Source organism: Seriola dumerili, unplaced genomic scaffold (assembly GCF_002260705.1).
Source record: "Seriola dumerili isolate Sdu_G_001 unplaced genomic scaffold, Sdu_1.0 BDQW01000025.1, whole genome shotgun sequence".
Taxonomy (NCBI): domain Eukaryota; kingdom Metazoa; phylum Chordata; class Actinopteri; order Carangiformes; family Carangidae; genus Seriola; species Seriola dumerili.
This window is the reverse complement of record NW_019174280.1, coordinates 4,413,975-4,426,632: the sequence shown is the minus strand read 5'-3', so window position 1 is coordinate 4,426,632 and position 12,658 is coordinate 4,413,975. Positions and strand designations below refer to the sequence as shown.

Genomic DNA, 12,658 nt, shown 5'->3' with positions numbered 1-12,658 from the left:
TTCCATCCAAACATCCCTCCCCCCGCTGCTTCCTCCCCGCCACCATCCAGACGGTCAGTCGGTCGGTGGGCACGTTGAGGCTGGGCAGGCGTCCATGTGATACGCTGAGACTTAGGAAAACCCCAGCGGTGGATTTACAGAGGAAAGTGAAAAAAAAATTTAAAAAAATAGACCGCTAAACCAAAATAATTCGGTTTAGGAGCTGAGAGCTGAATTTGTTCAGGTATTATCATTTCAGCAGCTTCTTACTATAAGCAATGAGCTCACTGTTATCGTTCAAAGTTAGAGCAGATCTGGTTATTTCACACCAGAAATCTCTGTATTTGTGTTTTATCTGTGCTCTTCTCTGGAATTTCAATTGGCTGTGATGTGTCTGAGAGGTCTTGTTGGCTATTTTTGTGCACCAATCAGAACTTAACATAAAAATCCAAACACAAGTATTATGACGTTGTCAGCTGTTTTGTGGAAGTGTTTGTGAGTTATTAACATAAGAATAATAATATTTCTAGTATGATTGTTGCTTATTTATTGATATAAATATTTTTATTTATCGATTATGTTTTTTTTTCCAAAATCTACTGCAGACTGCGAAATTCAATTAAATTCAAAGGTCCAGTTAGACAATATTTCCTCAAACAAAGGTCTCGAATGTTGGTGCACATAATAATAATAATAATAATAATAATAATAATAATAATAATAATAATAATAATAATAATAATACCATACTGTAAAGGCTGCAAAAGCTGCGTCAGTTAACACTTTCATTATTCTCAATGAGTTACAGGTTATCTACTGGATCTACTGGAACACAATACATTCACCTTGGAAATTCCTATTACAGATTAACAGCCTTTTTGACCTGAAGTTTCAGTTTGCTGCAGAAATAGAAAAAGAAGAGAAACAGGTTGGTGGGAGCAGACAGACAGACCAAAAGACAAGCAGGCTGCCAGTTTTCAATACCATTTCTTGAAATCAAATAATCCAAAATAAACTGCTCCCCCTCAGGCGGAAAAGAAAGAACGGAGTTACAGGAGAACTGTCTGCAGTATCAGTTCAAAGCAAGATGGTTATTAGGAAATCAGCAAGTTAGATGAGATGACTTGGATCAGTTTGGTGATTCTTATTATTTCTTCACAATCCGATCTGATGGAAACAGAGCTGATAGTTTATGTCTTACCTTTAGTTTGTACTCCTTCTCCTTGGTGACTTTGGTGAGCAGCTTGGCTTTCTGTCTGGTCAGCGCCTCGATCAGGGAGTCGCACTGAGCCACGAGGCAGGCCTCAAACTCAACACCGTTCTCCTGAAGCAGCACAGCACGCACGCACACACACACACACACACACACACACACACACACACACACACATAAATGTAAGCTTAAAAAGAAACATGCATACGGGTGATAATCGATTTCCCCCTGACTCAACGAAATCATATTATTAGGGAAACTTGTGTCAAAATCGTGCTATTTTAAGATGCGCCATCGTCTTTCTCATTATGAGCTTCTGTCACAAATAATTCAATCACCACAGTGTCCGTAAATAGATCTGTTGGTGTGTTTTGCTCCATTTAGCAGCACAGAGCTGCCCTGTGTTTTTAGCTGATATGTTAATTTATCTCGTTCTATTTTCGTCTCAACATCAGTGTGAACGTTTTCAACGGACAAAAACATACAGGATACACAACACATTTAGCGTCTGTGCAGCTGCCATGCTGTCACATGAAAATACAGTTTATACACATATAACTGTACTGCTGGTTATAGCTGATTAACTTACCTGTTTTGATTATTGAATTTACAGTAATGTGACAGTAATCAAGTTAAGGGGGCTGAGCTTTATGATACATTTGCTTTTCTCTCATTTGTGTCTTTATTTCTTTATTTCTTCTGCTTGTAAAAATGACAACACAATTACCTTAAACCAGTCCAACTACAGGAGGACGGGTGAGGGAAGGAGGGAGGAAGAACAGGAAAACCTTCACAAGATCAATGCACATGTAGACATGCATATACACAGACTGTTTTATCTGTCCTGTCATTTTTATCCTCAACTCAATAGTTTGACTCTTTTAATCTGGATTTAAAAACTTAAACAAGGATTAGCTTCAGCCAAACACTCGGTATATATCTGTTGCATTAATTATCTATTATTTACTTATTTATTTATTTATGTTAAGTTAATAAATAATAATTAATACGTATAAAAGTATATATATGTATGTGATATAAATATATATAAAAAGAAAAGGCATTTATAACATATTAAATAATAAGTATAATTTATGTAGCACTCAGATGCTTTACAGGATAAAAAGTGAGCACAAAACAGTGTTAAAGGCAAAGATAAAATATGTTGAAAGATCATTTAACTGGGATTTTCAGGGGCTGGGAGTTAGGAGGGTCTGTCAGAATTTAAATCTATGTCAATGAAAGCTGATGAACAAAGAAATAGACTGTAGACACAACACTGCAGGTGTGGGAGCCCCTCAAAAATTGTACTTTGTGCAGTAGCTGCAAGTTAAGGATCCACAGGGGCTTTTTATCTGAGCACACATGATGAGGAGATGAGGTCTTAGATATCAGTGATTTCCAATTAAGCTTCCTCCATTGGGGGACACAGTTCAGATCTGTAAGAGGATGAGAGCTGAAGATCTTTATTCCTCACTCCCACATTTTTATTTCTCTTTATCCATCCATCTCTCTCTGCTCTCTGGACAGAGCAAAGCAGTGCTAAGAGTTTTTTTTATGCAATCCTCTTCATTTTTCAATCAGACTCTTAATGCCTGGCTGACAGGATATAACAGTGCATATACAGACAGTGTGTGTGTGTGTTGTGTGTGTGTGTGCTGTGTGTGTGTGTGTGTGTGTGTGTGTGTGTGTGTGAGTATGTGAAAGTGTGTGCATGACTGGCAGATGCTGAGGAAGAGATCAGCTGCACTGCAGTGTTGTCCACAGGGAAAATACACACACAAATAAATACACACACTACACATTTGGCTGATATGGTTGTTTTAGTTCAGTGAGTCAGTGGATTTACCTCCCTGCTGCACAGTGTGAAGAGGCCAAATGTTTGTGTGACTGATTTATTTGGAGCTTATTGTCTATTACCAGTAGTCCCCCCCCCGCCACCTCCCCGCCAAAAGCAAGATTTATTTTATCTAAGGAAAACATGTAATTTATGTAAAGACCTCTACACGTGGGGGGAAATTGATCAACTATGGATATCGGTTATGTTAAAATCTTCTCAGCCAGAACTCTGCCTCATCATGCTCATGAAGATCCAGAGAAAATCCAACGAAAAAAAAAAATCCTGAAGCAGCTGAGATACTGCAAGGTTGAAATTGTTTGGCTCTACAAACAGCTCCTGGTTAGCTTTCTGTTTGAATACAAACAGCCTCTCGTACGAGTCCTCGTACCTTGACAGTGCGCCTGAAGATGGCCACATGAGCATAACATAAACAATTTCTGAGTATTTTTCTTGAGTGTTGTCTCTTTAGTTAAGGTTATGTAGAGTTTAGGCAACTATGACAACTCAGTGAGAGAAGAGCAGCCCTCAAAATCCAAGTTCAAGTCCTAAAAATTAAAGGAACTTTGTACTTTGTAAGTTTTGCTATTGCTACATAGCTAGCATTAGCATTATCAGCTGTTTATTTACCAGTCTTGCCAAGACCTACTGCCATCTTTGCGTTGACAATGCAAGAGGTTATAATACGCCCTCTGAGCAGCGCTGCGTCTTCAGGGCAGATTGGACGCTACGGTGACTCAGAATCGGAAATGACGAGATGGGCCGACCGGACGAGGGCTAGCTAACAAGAGTTAGCATTAGGAGACAGCTCTCTGTGAGTAAAGGAATAAAGTTTGCAACGTTTCCTCTAGACTGGTAAGTAAAGAGCTGTTAATGCTAACGTTGGCTAGGTAGCAATAGGAAATGGTTTGGTTAGGATCAGGCACAAACACAACTCCCTTGGACTTTGTCGCTCCATAATATAGATAACCCCTGTCATCCCAGAGGCCACATGAACATAAACACCTGTTGTTTTTCCAGGATTTGCTGAACGAACTGATGCCGTCTTTTTCTCCAATCATTGCCCATATGGATTTACTCAGTTCAGACAATTAGGTTACCTTCACACTGCATGATCTTAATAAAACAGAGCTCTGGCAAAGCAAAGTAATCTGTAGTGTTATGAGAGACCACACCCCTCACCCCTTTGTTTTGCAGTTGCATTGCATTCTGGGCTATTGAGGCCACTGTTCGAGGAGAAATCTGTGCTTTCCTTTTTATGGTTATCAACGAGAATAACGAATGTGTAATACTGCAATGCTGCATTAATTGAGTTGTTTATTGTTTAGTGGTGTCACTGTACCTGGATCTGCTGGAGCATGTTCTTGAGTTGAACCAGGAACTCCTTGGCATCTTTAGCTTTGTCAGAGACACCGTTCAGGGCCTGGGAGAGCTGGCACTGCAGGGACAAAGAAAATATATGATTATTTTAAGTTTATTACACTTAGTTAAGAAAGAAATGAAGTAGAAATGTATTTAAATATTTGATCCACAGACTCCAGTACGGTAGCCATGTTTCATGACAAAAGAAGAAGAAGGATCAAGTTAGCTTCCAAAAGCAAACTGCAACTTAAATCAGATTTCAAAATGTGTTTATAGGTGATTATTTAATGGCTAAAGTCACTGACAGTCAATATCTTACACATCACATTAGTTCTGTATGAAGCTGAATCACTGCTCCTCTCATTCTAACTGTGCAACCAGTACAACCAGTGATACACTGAGGCTCCGAGGCTTTTCTACTAAGACGTCAGTTATGTAATCATTTAACCCAACAGACCGTTCTCCCTGGATGCTCAGATTACGCCTGATCCCAGCCTAAAGCAAATTAACTGGTACCTCCTCTCACAGGCCGAGACTCTGCATTGTTTTAATGACGGGGATTAAGTTTGTAATCTAGATTAGATTCTGATCTAGATTAGAGACTACAAAATCCACAATGACTTCAAGACTGAAACAAAAAAAAGGAAGAATTAAACAAATAAACAGGATAAATAAATAAATGATAAACAAATCATTTTGTGCTCCAGCAAAGTCATCACAAAAAGATCTAAAAATCTATTTCTGTCACAATTCATTAAGTCATTCATTCATTTTCTTCCTGTTTTTTTTTTTTTTTTGCATTGATTCATAACCTGTCTGGTGATTTCAGACCCTGCCCTTCACACTTGCCCTACAGTAACCCCAGCCCTTCCTGTTTTCCCAGTCACCTGATTTCCCCACAGTCACCTGTTCATCATTCTTTCAGTAGCTGCCTGGTATATGTACCTGTCCACTTTCACTTGCTGGATTATCCGATGCCATCCCAGCTCTAGCATCTCAGCCTTTTTGTGCTAGTTTTTGATCTATTATATGTTTTTGGATTTTGCTTTTTTGCTGACTTCAACCCTCGACTAAGCCCTTACCTGCCCTTGCCTGCACTACCTTTACACACAGGTGAACTGTTTGAACTTTTCATCTGTGTCTCTTAATCGTGCATTTGAGTCCTGTGTGTGTTTGAACAACAATTACAACATTATTAAATATTTGAAAAATACAAGCACTGCCATTTGCAAAGATTATAAACTATATTATCTGCAATATAAACCAAACATTTTGTCAGCAAGTGCTCAGATCTGAGTACTGAGACTAATGCATTTGACACTCTTTGAGCTTCACTAAATTGTCTCTATTTACTCCAAAATGGAGCACTTCCACGCAGTTTTCTGATTTTCATATGATATCTGCAGAGGGGCGTATATATATAATGTAAAATATTATATCTTTACATCTTCTGTCTGCTGCTAATTTGATTCTGAGCTGAGTTTTATACCCAAGATTTAATTTGACTGACCGGATAATCTCATCTTGTCCGTGACCAGTTTGTTTTCATGAATTAAATATGAGCAGTGTGCAAAAATTTTTGCGCCCCTTAATAAATGCCGAGACCCAATGAAAAGCTCCAAATCAAATGTTTTGGATGGTCTTAAAAAAATGAGGCTGGTTATTTTCTATATATGTGTTAAGCTGTTAAGTGAATTTGCTTGTGAGGATGAGGAGCAGCGCAGAGAGCGACACTGAAGAGGCAGCTCATGTCGTTTATCTTGGTCCCGCAGCTGCTGGCATGGATCAAATGCTGAGTTACAGCTGTGCAAACCATAAACATAGGTTAATTCACATGTTTAACCCCTGCACTCCTGCTCCTCCTCTGCATATCTGAAGGGCCTCATTTAAGTCGTTAAGGTCCATTAAACATAAACCAGTGGATAAAAGTGAAAAAGAAGTGATATGGAAAAAAAAGCTTTGCGTACACTTCCATATTTAGTCAGCAGATCATTTCAGTAAAGGTTTTAACATTTTTAAATTCATAAAGGTTTTTTACTATTATTTATCATTTTTTCAGGGTATATGTCTGGTACAGCTGCTTATATCTTAAATATTATTGGACTGATACCAGCGTCAGTGATAAATAACAGCAAATTATAACAGCACTCAATTTGGATATTAAAAATGAAACTGACATCGTGTACTGTGAGGAAATGACACAGACTGCACCTAAAGGAAAAGAAACACAGACACACTGTAGACTTCAGTAGAGATGGTCTTCAGTCAGAGAACATGAAGACAAGAGGAACATACTGACACTCACATCCACCAGGCACATTACATATTCCAACAAGTCAATACAGTTCAGGAAGAGGGTGTATGTGTGTGTGTGTGTGTGTGTGTGTGTGTGTGTCTGTCTGTCTGTGTGCGCGCGGGGGTGTGTGTGTGTGTGTGTGTGCATCACTCGCCACTAAACAAGAAAAGACAGGACAAAGGAAACACACACTGTTACACACGTGCCAAGCTGTGATGAATCTGTTCTGCTTTCACCACACCCTGGCGGATGGTGGTCTCATGAATGCACACAGACACCACACACACACACACATACATACACATACACATACACATACACACACACACACACACACATACATACACATACACATACACACACATAGCCAGAAGGCGATATGAAGGGGGCAGACCTTCTTCCTTGCTACTAGAAAAAAGGAGCTGTGTCTGCTACACGGAGCAAAGGTCAGAATCATGGTGTGATCACGTCAACTTAAATGCTGGTTTTGAATCTCCTAAATGTGATGTTTAAAATGATCAGCACAAGCGCAGCCACTGACATCGCATCAGAAAAAGCTTGTCAAGATGATCTATTTTTATCATCTATTGCATGTTTTATATCCTGAAAGTAGGATCACTGTCGCTCTGTCTTTTTTCCTCCTTTTGTCCTCCTTTTATTCCCCCGTTGGAGAGTTTTATTCAGGAGTTTTTCCTCATCCAAATCACGGGACGGGGGAACAGTGGGTGTCTTTTGCTGTACAAATTGTAAATCTTCAAATGTGTGATTAGTAATTTTAGGCTACAGAAGTAAACCTGATTTGACTTTACTCATTCTCTGTCTTAAAACTCCAATAAAGAAAGTTGGAAAGAAGAGTATAAATGAGCAATAATAATTATATCATGGAATTGTTAGCAGTCAGTAAATGTCAGATATTCCTTTTATCGTTTAGTAGGAAACAACAAAACAAACAAATATTTGTTCATATTTCAAGGTACAGAAATTAAGAAATTAGGATTCTGTGATTTATTCATCAAGATATACATAACATTAATAGGTTAGATGCTAAATTAAAATTAAATCATAATCAGTAAACCTCAAGTTATGTTCAATTCACCAGGCATAAGTATGGATCACTCAAATTTTTCTATGGGAAATCAAATCTCGCACAGCAAACGGTCAATGTACTGTATAATCCCCCCCACCCCCCACCCCCACACACACACACACACACACACTCACACAGTGAACTTATCCCTGTCCATCCCTCTTCTGTGCACGTGCTGTCCGGAGTCAGGAGGAGGGATGTATGTGGAGGTCATGGTTCACAAATCAACCCAACCCTTCTGTGGAGCTTCTCACTGCTCCTCACCAAGAGGCCATCTGGCCCAGCAAGCTGTCTTTGTGTGTGTGTGTGTGTGTGTGTGTGTGTTTGCATGCCAAATTGCTAACAAGAGGATGACGGATGTGTCATACACGGGCTGTCCTGGCACATCCCCTCCTCTCTCATTTGTACTGTGTGTGTGGTTCTTCATTTCTTTAACTGCAGCGCTGCTCATCAGGTCAAAGTTCTGAACCACATCCACCCACCTGCTACCATAGCGGACCACCTTTTTTTTCATTCATTGATTTTCTTAAGCTACTAGTTGTTTTTTTAGAGGAGCTGTGGAGCTGGAGCATGTCCCAGCATGCATTGTGTGGAAAGCATAAAGACACAAAGAGCAGGTTGCCACCAATAAGGCTCTAGGAGCAGCAGTGACTGTAGCATCCACAGTCAAAACTGCAGGTTCGTTCCTTTTTCTTTATCCTTTATTTCACCAGCTGAAGGGTCACTGACATTAAAAACTCTTTTCCAACCAAGACCTGACCCAGAACACACAACAATAAATACAATACAAACAACAGAATCAGGCAAGGAAAAGGCCACACAGCACAGGAGAGCATAAAGAATATACTAAAAGCCTTATTTCACCAGCACCTACACCTCGACATATGGGAATAAAAGCAAACACTTTCCTAACAGTCTTTCCTAGAAGACATTCACTGCGCTGCACTCCTGTGCACACACTAAAAATGACGGGAATAGTTGTGTAGCGGATGAAAGGAAAGCCTGAGGGTCAGCTCAGACCCTGTCATGCCAGCTGGGTGACTGACAGATTATCAGTTTTGGAAAATTACAAAATTTGATTGACACGTCTCCTTGATTCTGGTGTTAGACAGGTGTGGGAGGAGGGGGTTTCAGATGTTGACGAGCGTTTCTGTCGGGAGTAGCTACGCTGCGACCTCTGACCTGCAGGGCTGCACTACACTAAAAACCGAGCCACCTTTACTCACTCATTCACTCACTCACTCACTGGGTTTCTCACTGTGCACACCTGTCATATACTCAGTACAGTAATCCACATATTTTTAACTGCAAATGTCAAACAGCCTAGTGAATCTGGCTGCTGCCTTCTGCCTCACACTCTACACCTGCTGCTACAGTGACAGGTTTTCTCTGTGAAGTTGATTTATAACAGCTCAACTCCAGCACGTTGCGGCTTTATTAAATTTGCTTCACACTGAACTGAGTGTGAGACCCTGTGGCACAGTATCAATAAGCCACCAATAAGCTATTATCTTTCCACTGGTTTCTCCTAGACCTGTTAGTGTTATTAATAAAATGTTGTTTTGGTCTTTCTGCTGTTTAAGTATCAATTTCATACAATTTGCTTTCATTTAAAGAAAGCCGTGCTCAATAACTTGCTTCAAAACAATGATAACATATAATAACCTTTTGTAAGAATAGAATAGAATAGAATAGAATAGAATAGAAAGCCTTTATTGTCCTTGTACAAAAAAAAATACAATGACATTTGGAGAGCTACTGATCAGTGCAAGCAGTAAAAACAATCATTATTTAGAGGTTTTAAGGTTTGGAGGTTTTAAGATACCAGATTCATACCAAGCCTGAACACACTGCCAGCACAAAATCCAGGTCTAAATTTGGCTACAGTCACAATGTGTCAGCCTACAGTGGGCCGCAGTAAAAGTGTGTATAACAGTGTTGAAATGTGACAAGTCTGCCCTGCGGGAAAAGGACCAGTGGTTAGAAAGCCAGCGAGGAGATCTGGAACAAAAGAGAGACGCGGGAAAATCATGTAGAGGAAAAAGGAAATTGAAAGTGAAAGAAATGATGAGAAATAGAATTCATCTCCGACGGGATCGACACACCTGCAGAGCACAACTCTACATTCACAAATCCAATTTCTTCTCTCCTTTGTTTCCTTTGTTCTCCTCCCCTTGACCTTTTTCATCCTTTATTACTCCTCCAAACGGGAGTGTAATTTTTCTTTTTTCCCACTGTCAGCACCCCTCAGCACTCCTCTCAGAGACAAGTGCTATTATCTCATTATCTTATTATAGGAGCAATGGAGGACCATTTATTCAGTCTGTGACATTCAGAGAGACCAGTGACATTCATGGGGCCACAGCTGTGCCGGTTCACTGATACGTTGCAGCTCAACAAATAGCAGGATGCTTGGGAGGAGGCAGGGGAAATTGATTCAGACGGCAGAGGTGCTCAAGGTGCTAAAACAGCCAGTGACTGAAAGATGTCTGCGTCTGAACATCAAAAGCCTTTCCAGCGCTGGAGATATGCTCCAGTACAACAGACTCACAGTAACGATATGGATGTATTGCTAATGCTAAATATTAATAATGAACGTAGTTTCAGTGTTTAGTAATGATGATGATGATGATGATGATGATGATGATGATGATGATGATGATGATGATGATGATGATGAGGTGCGATATGTTTAATGAATCAAATACTGAGAAGAAGACGAGGAACAGACTGCAAACAGTCTTTATAAGTGATGCTGTGGATTTTAGTCTGTTATTGTAATATTGTACAAAACAAGGCAACGGCACCTTTAGTGAGATGATTTCCATTTCCAGACACAATGCGTCACAGTTTCTGTCAACTGGCAAATTCTGCAGGGCAAAGATTAACCTCTGAGTCTACTGGACATCACACCAAAACAAGAAAATAATGTTCAGTCATATTACATTATTATCTCCTATTGAGTTTGTTTTTAGGTATTTAATATTGACTTTTTGTTTTAATATTTGACAGTTTTTCTTTTCTTTGTCCTGTCCAATTGGCTGCTGCAACACTGCAAACTTCCCCACTGTCAGGAAGGAATAAATCTTATCTTATCTTATCTTATCTTATCTTATCTTATCTTATCTTATCTTATCTTATCTTATCTTAAACAAGCTGTTGAAATTATCACCCACATGCATTTCAGCTGAATTCAGTGAGTATTAGCAGACTGACTGCTGCTGGTGTCACCACACCTTTAGCAGTTTTCAAGTTGCAGTCCTGCGCCCCTGTGTTAATTGTTCAGCAAGATGTTTTAATACATTAAATTCATCTAAAAATGATCTTTATGACACATCCTGACCTCAGGGGTGTAGTGATTTGGGGCAAATAGCTAACTCCACCCATCATAACATCAGACTTCACCAGTTTATCAGAGCAACAACATAGTAGCAGTGTTGTGAGGATTTCATTAGGCAGAAACTTTATTCACATTTCCAAAGAAAGTGATTGAGACCCGCAGTTTTCTACAGCCCCACAGTTACATATTCACCAACTTCGGTGTCTGACAACTGTTGAGCTCAATGAAAATTTGTTTATAATGAAGCACATAGAAACTACTACAGGTCATGCAGCCGCAGCAGCACTCATGAGTAAAAGTTTACCATCCATTATGTTTTTGAAGATCATTTTCACTAAACGTGGTCAGACTGATTCACCGCTGTTATTACAGAATTCACAGGCTCCAAAACCTCATCTATATGTGGGTCACTGTGGGAAAAACCTCAGGTTAAAGTTGTTGGATAAATGCTGCAGATGTGCAGAGACAGCTGGTAACAGCAAAGAGTTGAGTGGTTGTGGTTTGACTCAGGTCAAGTTAAGAAGAATCAAGTCAGTTTTCAACCATCGGAACAGATGAGTTCGACAAGTATGAATAAAGAGAGAATCGGAATTATTGCAATTACAGTAGTAACTTGTTAATAAAACATAGAAAGTGAACTAAGTAAAAATATCCAAAAATATATATATATATATCTACAGTATATTCACATTCTAAAACCTTCCACCACATGTTCCAAAAACAAATGTTTCAAATGTTAATGTTTCGTTACTTGTGGAAACTTCCGTCAGTGCTATAGAGAAACAGTGTAATCACAGAGGGGACGTGGACAGGGGGAGGAGGGGTTTCTGTGGACAACAGAGGGACAACAGGCGGCTCGTATGTGATTCACTAACCCGGGGAATGGTTGATGGTAGCATTGACCTTGTCAAAATGATACTCATGGGACATGGAGAGGAGCAGGAGGAGGGGCTGAACCCCCTCTTTTACCTCCCCGCCTCCCCTTTTATTTCTTCTCATTTGCATTTATAAGCCTTTATGTCCTCCTCCATCTCTGTTCATTTTGCCTTCACCCTAAATGCTCCCTCCCCTCTTGCTCTCTTTCTCAATAGGGTTTTTTCACTTGGTTCTCGTATTTTTTTTTTTTAACATTTTAAAACCAAATTCGTGTAAATAGGGTTCTACTTTTGTGAATCAACAGTGCGCAATTGAGTAAGCTGTAGTTGGAATAAGTGCTGACCAATCAAATCATCTCGTCTCCTCTCCTTAAAAAAGCTCTGCAGCTTGGCACTCTGACAATTTTGTGATGAAGAGAGCAGCCTAAAACAAATCGACTTCTCGCAAAAGAAAATTGACTTCCCTGTGCAGGATCACCCGGCGTAAATATAGAGCAAAGCACCTTAAATGAAACAGCACATAATGAAACCACATGAAGAGCCAAACGGCGTTGGTGACAGACTGCAGGGTGAGTTTGGGCTACAACCAGGAGCCAGTTCCTGATATATTACAGGAGATGCAGCCGCCTCCACAGTCTCCACTCTGTGCGTCATCGTGCACACTCACAG

General features: G+C 39.8%; 1 protein-coding gene across 2 annotated transcripts in view; it reads right to left on the bottom strand.

Moving 5' to 3' along the window:
• trim67 (tripartite motif containing 67) overlaps positions 1-12,658 on the bottom strand; it is a 62,082-nt gene that overhangs the window by 36,419 nt on the left and 13,005 nt on the right. For both annotated transcript variants that reach the window (XM_022737794.1, XM_022737795.1), the window contains 2 exons: positions 4,372-4,467; positions 1,181-1,303 (listed from right to left, as the gene is read on the bottom strand). In XM_022737794.1, coding sequence (XP_022593515.1) covers positions 1,181-1,303; positions 4,372-4,467 — 219 coding nt within the window. The remainder of the gene's footprint in view (positions 1-1,180; positions 1,304-4,371; positions 4,468-12,658) is intronic.